Source organism: Phyllostomus hastatus, unplaced genomic scaffold (assembly GCF_019186645.2).
Source record: "Phyllostomus hastatus isolate PE091 unplaced genomic scaffold, TTU_PhHast_1.1 phas_contig_34, whole genome shotgun sequence".
NCBI classification, from domain to species: Eukaryota; Metazoa; Chordata; class Mammalia; order Chiroptera; family Phyllostomidae; genus Phyllostomus; species Phyllostomus hastatus.
In genome coordinates this window covers 60025155-60040880 of record NW_025333857.1, presented here as the reverse complement: position 1 = coordinate 60040880, position 15726 = coordinate 60025155, and the positions used below count along the sequence as shown (strand labels likewise).

The 15726-nt window shown below is 47.2% G+C and overlaps 1 protein-coding gene and 1 pseudogene across 1 annotated transcript; one reads left to right on the top strand and one right to left on the bottom strand.

Moving 5' to 3' along the window:
- Positions 1–8736: 8736 nt before the first annotated feature.
- Positions 8737–10715, bottom strand: LOC123819625 (annotated as a pseudogene).
- Positions 10716–11180: 465 nt separating this feature from the next.
- LOC123819624 (major allergen Equ c 1-like) lies at positions 11181–14037 on the top strand. Its single transcript, XM_045840011.1, has 6 exons — positions 11181–11276; positions 11632–11768; positions 12557–12630; positions 13319–13429; positions 13742–13843; positions 14018–14037. Exons 1-6 carry the CDS (start codon positions 11181–11183, stop codon positions 14035–14037), a joined length of 540 nt encoding a protein of 179 aa, XP_045695967.1.
- Positions 14038–15726: the final 1689 nt, after the last annotated feature.

Sequence of the window (15726 nt, the reverse complement as noted above, 5' to 3'; positions counted from 1 at the left end):
ACCTCAGCCTCATAGCCAGGTATTAGTGATGCTAAAAGGGATAAAAACACTTTATAGCATCAAAAGGGGAAATGTGGCATGAAAAGAAACCTGCACTCTGTAACACTTGCAATTAGGTAAGGAGCCATCACCAAGGCAATGGCTGGTTATCTCAAGGCCACTGACCCTGCTCCTGCTTCTGAATGCTTGCTTTCAGCAGCGGGTCCCCCCCCCCCCCGCTTTCTGCCTGTGTAACTGGTATATAAAAAGGACTCCTAACCCAGCTTTTTCAGCTCAGCATTTGGGAATGAACCCCCCTTGAGCCCTCGCGCGTAATAAAGTTTGTGCTTCATCATCTTCCCCGTGTGTGAGTGACTTTTCCGCAACAATATAAAAGTTGATCACCTAGCCTTTGAGTCCCCCCTCACTGTCTTAAACTCTTGGGGGAGGACCTGAGAACCATCAGAGGGGTTAGGGTACCTAGAATTTCCAATTCCCCCTCCCTGACTGTCTTCCACCAACAGCACATTTTTGACCACTACATTCTTTTCACTCACAAGATGCAGGATTTAAAGGTACAGGCAGAGTGAAAGTGAAACTGAAACTGGTTTTATAATCATCACGCTTGTAGTTGCGTCCTTAGGAATTTCAGAAAAGGTTTTTTTATTTGTTAAAACATTTTCTTTAAAGGTTTCTACAAATCCTCCACCATGGGGAACAAGCTCTCTAAGGAAAAAGAGCAATGTTGGAAAGTAATTCAGCAGCTTTTTAAGGCTGTTGGATGTCTCCCAGATAAGGGATCTTTAGACTTGGAAATATGGGAAAAAGCAGGACAAAGAGGTCCTCATAACCAGGAAAGGTAAGACAAAAAGACAAGGGGCCTATGGGATGGTGACGATGGAGATTCTAGACGCCTGCTGTACCGACCCTTCCTGTGCATCACCCCAAGTACAGCGAGCATCACAGTCGTACCAGCCACACCAGGTGAGTCCGGCCAGGGTGCCAGAGTGCGTGAGCTCACACCCTGGTGGGGCCTGGTCATTCTGCCAAGGACCAGCAGCAGCTGAAGGTGGAGTTGGTCAGCCTCGCTGCCCCTCATCCCTGTGCAAACGGGAACAACCTTTCCCCAAGCCCAGGGCCAGGTGTGGTCCTGACCCACTGGATCCATCCCTGGGGCCTCAGCTCCACACAGAGCCTTGCCTTGCGCCTAGCAGCAGACTTAGAAGTGGCACAGACAGCATGTCATGAAGGGGAGTTCTACCCAAGTCATCTCTAAGGTAAGAGACAACAGCACCCGCGCTTTGGGAAGCTTCTGGCATGCTTAATTTCAAGAAAGAGATTTCTATTTTATTTGCATTTCTATACCTAAGATAGGGGACATTTCTCAGCCCCACAAAAGTATGTAGGCTCTTAAACGTTTTGGTCTATTTGGGCAAGTTGGACAAATTCAGCCTTACTCCTTTCCACCTCACTTAATATCTGGGGCAGAGACCTCTTCACTCTGGGGAATGTAAATCACCCTTCTCTCAGCATTAATCCAAGAGGGTAGCAACCTCGAATGATTTGGCAAATGGATGTCAATCCTAGACCTAGCAACTACCTGGTCCTGAGAACAATAGGGTAATTAAGTCACTGCTCAAACTCACTGCAGCTTGCAGAAACAGCAGGGGGCCTGTCTTTCCAAGCAGACACTTCCTCAGGTGCTCCACAGGCACCTCCCTTCACTGGGAAATCCGCAAAGAATGTTAGAGCTCATTGGCTCGAGGCCTTCAGCTATTTAGGCCATGCCCAAGAAATCAAGACTAATAATGGCCTGGGATATAGTGCACAAGCCACTCAAGCTTTCTTAGAAAAATGGGAAATTCGGCATAAAACAGGTATCCCCCAAGAATTTAACCATGTTGACAATATATATGTACAATTTACTGAATTGTGATAATAACTTAAAGTCACCCATAGACACTTTGTGCAAAACAGGCCTGCAGTCCCCCACCCCTTGGTCTTGCACAAAGACCCTTTAGGGGAAGGAAGATGAAAAGGCCCAGTTGAACTATGAACTTGGGGAAGAGGGTATGCTTGTGTTTACTCTCCACAATGACCTTTGGAGCTGCCAGTGAAGAGGGTGAAGCCATATCACAGAAAAGGCTTCCCCGGCTGAGACCCACCTCTACCCCATTGAACTCTCCCGATCCAGACTTCTCCAAGCTATGTGTCATCCCCCTGAAGTGGAATTCCCGCTAGCACTCTTGGAACGATATTGAACATCACCTAAGAGGGACTTTTTCTACAAACTTGAAGGGAAAAATTGATAAATTGAAGCTAGAGCTACAACAGCAGCTGCAGGACATTCAAAGTTTGACCAAGCAGGAGGGTTTTCAGACCCTCCATGATCATTTTGGCTGGCTGAACCGCCCCCCCAAATTGGTTTGATGGACTTAATCTGAGAATGTGGGTCTTTGGAGCCGCTGGTTGTTTACTGATTCTAACAATGCTTTGTATATTTCCATGCATTTGCAAATTATTTTCCCAGGGTTGTATAAGAGACCAGCGAGTAGCAAGCTTTGTGGGATCTATACAGTCCTAACTAAAAACAAGGGGGGAGATGTAGAGGACCACTTCTCCAGACACATAAATGTAGCTCAGCACCCATGTGGAAAAGCAGTGGGGAGCCAGTGGGCATGCAGGACCACGTCCGTGAAGAAGTTCTCCCATGGGAAATCAGGCCTGCATTATAGCTAGGCTGCTTTGTGACTTGCTCTTGCTAGAACTCTCACCCTGAGTTCAGGCAGCAAACCCTTGCTGCCTATCTTTAAAGTAACGTCCTGAAGTCTGTGCTAATTCTCCCAAGCACTGAAGTGTAACCAGACCTGTTACTCTTATCATTCCCTTGCATTTGCAACATTTTTTCTTTGTTAATCTGTAAGAAGTAATCAGTAACATCCCTTCCAGTTGCTATCAGTAAAAAGTAATTACCTAAAGTAAACCTAAGCATAATGAATGAAAACCTTCTTTGATGTATGCTATTAGAAAGCCAATAAAATATTGTCATGGCAAGGGTCGGCACGCTCTCCTCTTGACAGAGTGGCCCGGGCGCCCTGAGGCGCTCTCCCCTTGGGAGTAGCGGTGCCGTCCCTTCTCCTCCACAGGACTCGGTAGTCTGTGTGAATGTCTCATCTCATGCATAACGCCATGGACACTTCGGGCCAGGGTCTGTGGAAACTACCCAGATGCAAATCGAGTCCTTCTAGGGGTGATTCCTGGGTTGGTGGGGCTGTGTACATTTTAGGGCCCTGTGGGTCTCTCCAATGAACTTCCCTGTGAGGCTGGGAGTTTCTCCCACTGCCGCTGAAACCCCCAAAGGTTTTCTCAGTCAGAGGCCTTGAGGCTTTATTTCCCTGAGCTGGAATCCTGGGTTGCATGGTCTGTCTCACTCCTCAGATATTCTTCCCAGTTTATCTGCACCCAGATGTGGACCACTCACTGCACCAGCAGACACCTCGCCTGGTCTGCCAGCCGCTGCTTTGCCTTGAGTCCTATCCACCTGGCGGCCTGTCTCTGCTCCTCCTAATGTCTGGATGAATGTTTCTTCTTTAAGTCCTTGGTTGTTGGACTTCCATACAGTTCAATTTTCTGCCACTTCTGGTGGGTTTTTGGTTTTAAATTTGTTGTTTCCTTCTTTTGGTTGTGTAGGAGGCACAATGTATCCACCTATGCCTCCATCTTGGCTGGAAGTCAGAGTGTCCATGTTTTAGGGACCAGCCATGTGCCTCTAAAATGTTGTGCTGTGTTAAATGGGTCTGTGCAAACCAGAAGATACCAGCTATTGTTCTTGAAAGTTAGCTCTTCTGAAAAATTGTTCTGCAGCTCACAAATCCTTTATGAAGGCTCTGATTGGCTCCTCAAAGAATACACAGTTGCTGGCTGACTCCTTGGTAAAGAAAGACAGAGGATGTCATGCCAGCCATTGAGGAGCACCCTACCTGGTGAGAAGACCTGGTCAGCAGCACTAACAGTGGCGGTCAGGCTGCCTGGCTCCCCACAGCTGCCTTCAGTTTCCCACGGGTCTGTTAAACCTGCGTCATTATGCACAGTGTTCTTCAGACACCCATGAGCGCTGCCTTCTCTGGACTCTGTGTGAAATACTCAGCCCCCAAATACCTGCATGTCCCATCCCCTCAGACATTCTGGTCCCTGTCTTTCACCTCACACAGAGGACTTCTCTGAACCCCAAGCATTAGGCAGTGCTCTTTCCCCACCTTCTTTGGCCTCTCACGTTTATTTGTTCACAGCCTGAACCTACTTTCCAGAATATAAGTGCAATTTAAGGAGTTGATTTTGTTCCCTCAGTAGCCAACAGATGAAATGGTGCTTGGCCCCCCTGACACAGGCTCACCGTGGGCATTGATTCATCAGTGGAATTCACTGACCTGATCAGGAAAGCCTTGGAACTTGTTTGACCAGTGACATGGGAGCAGCAGGAGCCCATGTCACATGCACCAGGATTTTTTAAAGCTCTCAGGTGGTTCAAAAGTGCAGGCAAAGTTCAGACACATCCTTGTAAGGATGGGATGGGTTGGTTTCACTACTTCTCTCTAAAGGAGAATCAAGGAACTGGAGCCAGGGCGATGGGGTGTCTGTAGCTGCCCCAAACAGCGCTGCGGATGTGGGTGGTTGCAGGTGGATGATCACAGATTGGCCCAGGTACTCAGAGGGACTCCAGGGAATGGCGTAGGGCTGCTCCCAGGTGACCCCTCCCATGCCCTGGGCTCAGGTTTATTTCCAAAGTATTTGGGAGGGCACCTGCCCTGGGCATTACCTGGAGCCTGAATTCACCCTCCGAGGACATCTTTGGGACACCTGTGGTCTCTTGATGACCGAACATGCACGTGGCAACTGCATTCTTCCTGGTGCTGTAAGAAGGAGACTGGTGTCCTGAGGCCGAGACTGAGTTGGCACTAAGAGACCATGGGCCACACTGGAGGCCTCTTTCAGAAAGCCAGGGACTTGTGCTGGCTTGCCCATACTCTCTGCTTGTGAGAAAAGCGAGGCTGTGCAGAACATGAAGAAAAAGTTAGCCCAAGGAGACTGTGGGGAAACACAGGAGTATGAGGCTCCCATGGGCCTCCCCAAGGGGATGCTTTTAGCCTGTGGAGTCTCTGGACATTCGCTGGAGTTGCAAAGGTTAGCGTTAGGGCATGGAGGGCTCCTGTGTTGGCAGGATATACAGCCAGTGATGGTTTGTTAGACGTAGCCCCCCAAACGTGTTTGGGAACCACATGATTTGGGGTATCACAACTCAGGGACCATCTGGGTAAGTCTAGAATCTGAACCAGGGTGTGGTGGTCAACTGGGATCCAACTGATGTGCGTGGATCCTTTTGGAATTCTCACTTAGACCCAGTTGACTTCACTGCCTTTAGGAACTTATGAAGCAGCACTACCCGTAATAGACCAGGGGCTATCCCAACCTCCTCTGTGGGGCCTGTGTCAGTGCAGAGCTGGGAAATCATTAGCTCTGTCTCCCAAAGAGAGGCATTTCCCTGATTAACGTCAGAAATAAAAAACCACATTCATAAAAATCAGAGGTTCCATGTGAAAATGCTAAAAGCAAAGTTATTTCCTATTGTTAACAGTAGCTTTGCTGAGGTACAATCGACATTCAATTGCACATATTTTACGTATACCACTCACCCTGACCAGTGTGGCTCAGTGGAGTGGGTGTTTCTCCAAGGACAAAGAGCTTGTTGGTTCAACTCCTAGTCCCTTCCCCTATCTGTAAAGATAAATAAATAAATAAATAAATAAATAAATAAATAAATAAATAAATAAATAAATATTTTTTAAAAGTAAGGTATAAAATGTGATAAGTTTGTACAGGGAGATACCCATGAAACCATCACCACTGTCAGGATAGTGAGTTTACCCATCATTCTCTGTAGTTTCCTCTGTGCCTTTGTGATCTCTGCCTCCCTCCCACTGTGCCACCCAAAGCTGCACACAACCACCAATCCACTTTCTGTGTCTAGAGTTTGCATTTTCCAGACATTATAGAAATGCAGTTATCAGCATGTACTTCCTTGTTGGTCTGGCTATTTGCACTCAGCATGATTATTCTGAGATGCTTTCATGTTGTGTTTATCAATAGCCTGTTCTTTCCTTATTGTTGGATCCTGTTCCCATGGATGGGCATACCACCAATTATTTACCCATTTCTGTTGATGGACATTTTCTTGGTCCTAGTTTTCAGCTATTGCAAATAAAGTGCCTTTGAACATCACGTACAAGTCCCTGCATGGGTATATGTTTACATTTCTCTTGGGTTATAGGTAGGAGTGGAATGGCTGGGTCATGTAGGTCTACGTTTAACTCTTGGAAGAAGCTGAGCAACTTTTCTGGAGTGACGGTACCATTTTACATTTCCATCAGCAGTGAGGGAGACTTCCAGAGCCTCCATTTCCTTTCCAACGCTTCGTAGTTTAAGTACAAAAAATTATAATGCGTTCTAGAAATCCCAAACTTCCCGACAGTTTCCTAGAATCCAAAGAGAACACGTTAAGTGCCTGTGGGAAAACAGTAAACTGTCATGATTTCCACAGAAAGCTTCACACATTGCTTCTTTGTCACCCATCACCAACCTGGTTGCTTTGTGTTCCAGAAGCCTGTGATGGTTTTCTTAGAATGTTGGAGACACAAACTCTTTGACTGATGATTTGAAGTCCCGCTGTTGTGTTTGGAATGTAACTCAAATTTTCCACACAGATGTTTGAAAATGTTGCATTACTTTTGTTGAATGTAAACATAAGTGTTTTCCGAAACAACTGCCAAAAACCTTATATTGAGAGATACAACTTTTCTTTTCTTAATTTTTATTTTAATCATTGTTCAAGTACAGTTTTCTCCCTTTTACTCCCAGTCCAGGCCACCCACCCAACCCTCCCCTCTTCCCTCCCATTACCGCCCTCCCCCTAGTTTTTGTCCATGTGTCCTTTAAATTTGTTCTTGTAAACCCTTTTCATTCTCCCCTGAAATTCCCTCCCCTCTCCCCTGTGATCACTGTCAGCCTGTCCTCTATTTCAGTGTCTTTGGTTATATTTTGCTTATTTCTTTGTTTTGTTGTTTAGGTTCCTGTAAAAGGTGAGATCATATGGTATTTGTCTTTCACTGCCTGGCTTGTTTCGCTTAGCATAATGCTTTCCAGCTCCATCCATGCTGTTGCAAAGGGTAGGAGCTCCTTCTTTCTTTCTGCTGCATAGAATTCCATTGCGTAAATGTACCATAGATTTTTGATCCATTCATTTACTGATGGGCACCTAGGTTGCTTCCAGCACTTAGCTATTGTAAATTGTGCTGCTATGAACATTGGGGTGCATAGGTTCTTTTGGATTGGTGTTTTAGTGTTCCTAGGATAAAGTCCCAGTAGTGGAATTGCTGGGTCAAAAGGCAGTTCCATTTTTAGTTTTCTGAGAAAGTTCCAGACTGTTTTCCACAGTGGTTGTACCAGTCTGCAGTCCCACCAACAGTGCACTAGGGACCCCTTTTCTCCACAACCTCTCCAACACTTGTTGTTTGTTGCTTTGTTTATGATGGCCATTCTGACTGGTGTGAAGTGGTATCTCACTGTGGTTTTAATTTGCATCTCTCTAATAGGTAGCGATATTGAACATCATTTCATGTGTCTTTGGATTTTTTGTATGTCCTCCTTGGAGAAGTGTCTGTTCAAGTCCTTTGCCCATTTTTTAATTGGATTCCTTGTCTTCTTAGAGTGTAGTCATGTAAGTTCTTTATATATTTTGGAGATTAGACCCTTGTCTGAGGTATCATTGGCAAATATGTTTTTCCATACAGTTGGTTATCTTTTTAGTTTGATACTGTTTTCTTTAGCTGTGCAGAAGCTTTTAATTTTGATGAGGTCCCATTTATTTATTCTTCCCTTTATGTCTCTTGCTCTAGGGGACACGTCAGTAAAAAAGTTTCTGCGTGAATAGAGAGATACAAGTCTTCAGTAAATATTTGGGCATCGAGAATGAATACTGGATGGGAGAACATTCTGTGGTACATGCCTTCATCTCTTCTGTTCTCTTCTCTTTTTTCATGTACACAAAACACTGAGACATTGCTTTACTTGCAAACAGATTCCTGACCGCACAAGGAGACAACGCAGTGGGAAGGGCATGGCAATGGGTGGGGAATGTTCTATGTGCAGAAAGGAAAGGGGAGTCTTCTCCCAGCATAAATCTATAGGCAGGAGCTGAACTGAATTCAAGCATGCTGTGGAAAAGCTGAGGTCAAAGACAAAGACAAATGCTGGTGCTGCCTGTGTGTGTGGAGTGAGATGCCAAGAGTCTGTGTCTGTCTGCCTGATCCTCCCTCCCTGTTCACTTGCTTATCAGTCTTCAGCCCACAGTGAGAATGTAGGTTAGGCCCAGGGCCACCTAGGACAAGTGGCCAGAGAGGGAGGGAGGGAATCACTCCTTGGAGTCTGCTGTGGGAAGCTGAAGAAGCCTGCTCAGTGCACACATCATCTTGCCTCTGGCTGGTCCTGTCCATCCTGCCACCCTGCCAGGCCTTCCCTGAGGCAGACTGGGGCCTCCCAAAAACAGATGCAGCAGCTGGGCTTCAAAACTTTCTGGGGGGAGAGGTGGAGGACAGGAGGTGCTGCTCGACTCCTCTTGTTCCTAAGCCCCAGGTGAGTCTGCAGAGCTTAGTGGGATGGTGGCAGTCAGTCAGAAAGACAGAGAGGGTCAGATCAGGGGAAACATCAGGGTGAGGGGTGGTTGAAGGGTGAGGATGTGCCTGCACACTTGGACAAGGCCCAGGGAACTGACAGGTTCTGGCAGCACTGCAGCTGGTTAGGTTTCTGTCCATCAGTACAGGATGGCACGCTGATGCCCACCACGTTGTTTCCAGGGCACTGGCTGTGGGCCACGTGGTCTGCAATCTGCTTCTGTGATACGATGTGGTAGATCTCTGTGAGCACATTCCTGAAATCTTCCTCTACAGTGGTGGACTCCAAGGCTGAGGTCTGGATGAAGGACAAGTTGTTCTCTGTTAAAGAATGGATCTTGTCAGTGGACACGGCGCACAGATGGCACAGGTCACTCTTGTTGTCCACCAGCTGACAATGTTGCTGTCAGCATGGTACCCCAGCTCCTTCAGCCAGTACTCCACATTCTCATATGTCAGGTGCTTGGCGATGCCGTGTACCAGCAGTTCACCCACTGCATCCCGGTAGTATGTAGAGGTGATGGTGCAGTTGCGCTTCTGGCCAGCTGTGTCCCACATCAGGGCCTTGGTGGTCTTGCCATTCACCTGGATGCCTCAGGTGGCAAACACCATGCCAATAGTTCTTGTGCTCTCTAGGTCGAACTCATTGTGGGTGAAGTGGTCCAGCAGGTTGCTCTTCCCTACACCCGTGTCCCCAATGAGCACCACTTTGAATAGGGAGTCGTACTCGTCTTTCCGGGTCTCATTGTCCTGGCGCTACTGGCCCATTTCTCATGTTTTCGTTGAGCACTCAGTGGGAGCTCCTGGAAGCAAAAAGTTGCAATATGGTGCTCTGATTTGGGCAAAGAGTCACCAGAAGGGGTGGGATGGGACAGAGATGGTGTGGGCAACAACAGAACATGGCCCTCTCTCCTCAGACTCATACCCCAGTTCATCTTGGAGACCTGGTTGCTCATAGGCTGCCATCTGTTCTTGGAGACAATCAATAAAACACAATGCAGCGCACAACCTTTGCCACCATTTGTCAAGCTCAGTTCCTCTATCTCAGAGGCAGGACAACCTCCAACCAATCCATGGTGTCTCAGGCTATACTTACCACAAAATACCAGTGACCAGGTATCTGTTGAGTGAGAACTAGGCAGGATCACACAAGGGGCTGGGGGGCTTTTGAAAGGAGGCCACAGATGGGATGCCACAATTTCTAGGTTCACTGCCCTGTGTCCACCTCCTCCTGTGACACAGGGCTCTTTATGGTTTGGGGGGTGCAGACAGGGACCATTAGCACAAGGGATTAGTGACACATTGCTTTTAAGAAGCCTCAGCTGTGGGCAGAGGAGCCACAATGACAACACTATTTTCACCAGGAAGCCCCTCCCCCCCACATGCTCTCCACATCTGCACACCCTGCCTATAGCTCAAGACACCCGCCTGTCCTCAAGACCCATCTTTCCTGGAATAGTTCTCTGACCCCACCATCCCAGCAGTGCCAGACATTAGTCTGAGGTTTCTACACACATTGTCCCATTGAGTCCCTACAGCCATCTATAGACAGGTAGGATTGTCCCCATAAGGGGACACTAAGGCTCTGAGAGGTTCAATTTGTCCTCATGGCATACAAGGGACAGAGATAGGAATGAAGCTCAGGGGTGTGTGAATTCAAAGCCTGTGTTTGTAAGCACTTTCTACGTGATGCCCCCTACCAGGGAGCACCCCCTTTCTTGACCCACAGTGGTCCAGACTTGGTCCCACCCAGCTGGGTTCCACATCAGCTTGTGGAACAAAGTGTGTGTATGGATGACGTCTTCCATCTCTCCACTTCTCCCAGAGACCTACGGCATATGGCAAGGTGCATGTAGTGACTAAACATTCGTTCCTTCATTGTGGTTGAACACAGACAACCAGGAAAAGAAGTTAAAATGTGCTCAATAGCAGACACTGTCCTTTCCATACATTATTTTCCCCAGCCCTATTCTTATTGGCACTATTAGAATGACTCTTGACACGTACTGTCATCTTTGGTACACATAGTTTCTTTGTTTCTGAGGCTGATTATGATGGAGTGACTCACCCACTGCCTCCCAGCACATGAGTGGTAGACGCTGGGTTGTCCAAACACCCCATTTCTCAATGATACTCCATTCTCGCCACACATAATTGGCTTTCAGATTTCACGGTTAAATCTGGTTCCAAATGGCATCCTTTTATGGCATCCTCTGTCTCTTTTTTTTTGTTTTGAGTGTGTGTTTTGTGTAATCAGATCACTAAGTAGATCTGGAAGAGATGAGATGCCCAGGAACAGTCTTGGCCTCCAATCACTGAATACAGAGCATCAGGGAGTGGGAGGGGTTGGTGGGGCCCTGGGGACAGAAAACTGGGCTCAGAAGGAATATAAAGGCAGAGGCGCCGGATTGCAGAACCACCGTCACGAAAAGACTCACTCACAGTGACCCTCACTGAGTCAGTGTTGTTCCTCCCAAGATGAAGCTGCTGCTGCTGTGTCTGGGGCTGACCCTGGTCTATGCCCACCATGAAGAGAACCATGACGTCGTGACAAGCAACTTCGACATGTCAAAGGTAGAGTTGGGGAAGCCTAGGGAGTTTAGACTTTGGGGCATTTAGGGGGATTGTGAAGCCAGGTGACCCTCCCAGAGGATGAGAGGTTTTGATGGTAGACAAAGGGGGTGGTTTCTGACCTTGGACCAAGAGCGGATGTAGCATGTGGAAAGATAACAACCCTTGAGGACCTCCATTCTCACTGCAGCGACAGTGGAAAGAGTTGTGCATGGGGTGCCCATCGACCTGAGTTCTAATGCCACCTTCACATCACCACTCTGAGGCTTTGCCCAGTGCATAGAGTTCAAGGAGACAGGTTTCATGCACGGTCCCATCTGTTCTTTTCTCTCCCAGTCATTTTACTGATTATTTGCAGCTTTCTGGGGAGTGGTATACCATTCTCTTGGCCTCAGACGTGAAGGAAAAGGTAGAAGAACAAGGTAGCTTTAGAATGTTTCTGGAATCCATCCAGGCCTTGGATAACTCTTCTCTGTTACTGAAATATCATAAAATGTAAGTATAGAATTTTTACTTGGGGAAAGAAACTGAATATGGCTTGGAGTTTCACACACACACACACACACACACACACACACACACACTCAAACACGCACATTCCTGTGAACACTTGTATTGTGGGCCTGTGTCCAAAATCAGAGTCCCTTATCACATACTGATCCTCGACCTGATCAACCTGAAGATTCTCTAGATTCAGAGGTAAGAACTGCTGACCGGAAGGGGTTTAAATGACAGTACAAGAGGTAGGGGCAGTGGGGATCTGAGTCCTAAGGAGTGTGACAGAGTAGTTTAGGTAAGAGGGTATAGGATGGGGATGGAGAGCCTGGCTCTGTCGTGAAACTATCTCTTACTAGTTGTGCGACCTAGAAATTTTCACTCTTTCTTCCTCAATTATCCATTGGGTGAAAACATGATCATAATTCTTTGTTGGTGTGTGTGTGTGTGTGTGTGTGTGTGTGTGTGTGTGTGTGTGTGACAGCTGAGTGAGGCAATGCTTGTACAGCATTTATCTGAGACACTGGCACAGCTGAGCCCTCGGCCAAGTACCTAGACAGGTAGCCGCAGCAGTAGTGAGAGTGGGAAGTGGAGGAACAGTGATGTCAGTAGTTGGCTCATTCTTAAAGCAGCAAATAAAGTGAAAGAGGAAAATAAAAGCTCTTTCAAAGTTTTACCAAAGGTTTTTCAATGCTTCACAAAATGGGACACTCAGGGTACAGGTGCAGTGGAAGGGAGCCAGCCCCTCAGTATCTCACGGACACCACTCAGCTCATTCTGTTTCACAGGATCAATGGAGAGTGTGTTGAACTGACTTTCGGTTGTGATGAAACAGAAGAAGAAGGTGTATGTAGTGCTAGCTGTAAGTATACATTTTAAAAGGTCTTTGTAAATTCTACTTACAGCTGCAAGAAGTTTACTAAATGCCAGTGTCTTTAGGATTGAGATCCCTTTCTGACTCATGCTCCTTAGGTTCTACACATGAGCCACGCAATAGCCAAGTTCTCTAATATTTGGGCAACCTTGGTTGTAAAAGCCATGTCCTGGCACATAGACCACGAGAATAAGATGGCAGTGTGGTCATGTGTGCCACCTGCAACAAAAGAAAACTGGACCACAGAAAATTAAATTGTTTGAAGAACTTCTCATTCCACGTCCACCGTGAGGTCTTCTGGTGGCCTATGCCACAGAACCTTGCCCAGACAAGGTGCCAGTATGTAATACCAGTGGGGCTCCTAGACAGGACAGAGACACACAGTCAGCAGACATGGCCCAGGGAGGTTGGTGACCTTCAGGGCAAATAATAGAAGGTCAGTTGCAGCTGTGGCAGAATTTCCTACCACTAGGAATCCAGGTACCACGGGTTTCCATTTCCACCCTTGGAAGTTAACCAGATCATGCCCAAGGGGGCAAGTAGAATGCTTAGATATCACCTTTACCTCTTCCAGGATTTGCACTGGAATTTGTTTTGTGAAGGAAAATAGGTAAAGAGTTTCACTTGGTTCCCATGGGCCTAAGAAGTTCTGATCTGTGTTCTGTTTCCTTCACAGATGATGGATACAACGAGTTTCACATAGTTGAAGCAGATTACAATGACTATTTTATTCTTTATTACTTGAATTACCATAATGAGGAAATAATCCAAGGGATAGAGCTCCACGGTAGAGTATTTTCATGCTGATATTCACCTTGGAGTGGGCTGCAGATAAAAGTTTCCCCGGATCTTCTGCTGGGCCATTACTCACCCCCAAAGAAAGGTGCTGACCATGGGTCCCCCCCAGCTACGTGGTGATGGAAAGGTGATGAAATCTCTCACCATCCTAAAAAAGTCAAAATCAAGACAAGCAACAGCCTCCCCCTCATTTCTGCCTAAACACCAGTCAGTGCCATCCATCCCCATCATCTGTCCCCCTGTCCCAAGGGCCTCCATGACCAACACAAAGTCACAGCCATTACTGTCACTCTTCCCACAGCCCGCAACCCAGATGTGAGTCCTCAAATCAAGAAAAGGTTTGAGGAACTTTGTGAAAACCATGGAATTCCAAAGGAAAATGTGCTGGATGTGACTAATGCAGGTAAATTTATCTCTCTGCTTTCCTCTTCCTAACTCCCGGTGTTCCTGATTGGAGAAAAGCAAGAGAAGTTAACACCTCCAAAGGGGCCCCTCTGTCCTGCCCTAGAAACTCATTCGGTTTCTCTCTGGGAAATAAGGGGCTGCTGGTTGACTATGCTCTGTTCTGCTTCTGCAGACCACTGTTCCCAGGACTGATGGAACCACAGAACCCAGGCCTCCAGGTGGGTGCTGAATGATGGGGCTGGGGTAGTCCAGGGGTCCCTGCCCCCCAAAACCAACAGGACTTGATGTCCAAAGGTTGCAAATACACACATTTGGTGAGGAAGCTTGTGGGATGAGCTTGAAATTTGGAGTTGGGAGTTCTGGTTCAGGAGCCACCCCTCATGACCTTTAGAGCAAATGGCCTCAGTATTGAAAGGAACAAACAACGATGTGCCCCTCACAGGGTCACTGTGTGGATTTCCTGCTGCTGAGCAGGCCTCAGGAGCTGATAATGTCCTAAAATCATTAACACTTCAAATGTGAAACAGGGCAAGAGTACCAGGGTGTGGGTGCCAAACTTCAATACACCTCTGGGATTTGTCCATCTTCCAAGGTTTCACTCACCCTTGGTCTCACCCTCCCATTTCTGGGAATACCATCTTCCTTTGATCTCTGCACATCCTGACCTTCTGCCCTGGAAGTGAGCTCTCTGACCTTCCCCTTGTCCTACCCCTGGAAAATAGGCCCTTCATTTCCTCCCATTTTTCCACCCTCGGCTGTATTGTGGGGCTTTATTCAGGTAACATTTGGGAAAGCCTTAGCAAGTATGGCTTGCATAAAGTCAGCATTTAATAATGGTAACTATGGTTGTTGCCATTCTTTCTTGACTTATCAAAACTTGTGCAACACCTTTAATGCTGAGGATGGCAGAAACCAGCCTGGGGTCCTCCACTGAGTCCTCTCTGTTTTTCACAGACTCAGTTTAGGGAAGGGTAAGATGGGAACAGTCACCGAAAAAGGAAAATCATTGCCCAATGCCCCCCTTCCCCCTGTTCTGGCAAGTAGCCTGGGTTAGACAGCAGGCTGTCAGCTACATCTTCACCACTTTTCTCTGTATTGGAAACTCTGTCTGTCCTCAGTTCAATCCTGGAAGTGCTAATGAGTTTCTGGGTGCTCTCTCTCATGTGCTTATTTAGTGCCCAGTGAGTGCTTCCTTCCATGGTCCCCATGTCAGCCTGTGAGAAGTTCTGTGACCTGATTTCCAGCACTGTCCTCCAGGAAGGCATTATCTCTGAATCTTCAGCATCTTCTCAACATGTCTAGAAAAGACTCATCAACTCACCAAGAACCAAAGGTTTTCTCCAAATTTCTAAGCTCCTATGCCATACCTGGGAGAACTCTACCATGAACAACACTTTCTTCTACCTGGTCAATAAATCACGTATCTTGCAGTTAGTTGTGTGATTGTCTGTGTGTAGGTGAGAGACTGAGAGCTGGCAGCAGGCCCACGAGGGGCTCCATGGCCCTGTGCCCATAATGCTCCTCTGGCCCCTCAGAATTTCCCTGGGTTTCAGGATTCTCTCACCTCTGCAGTCATTCTGCATCCCTGTGAGCTCTGTCTGCCCTTTGATTGGCCTGTTTCTTAGTGATCTGATAAAGCAAACTAGGAGCTGCCCATTTTTTGCCCCATCCTGGAATTCTCCTTCTCAGGGTGGCACTGGCAAATAGATGCTCTTAGGGTGCCAGGAGAGTCAGGTGTCAGGGCCCGGCCTCCTCACTTGCCTTCTCTACACCCCCCCATTGGGAGGGAGTAGAGGCCGGAAAACCTCCCTCACCACCACTGGTATCTGCTGTGCATGTCTTATGTGAGATGCTAGTGTCCCTAGGTGTATTAAGAATATA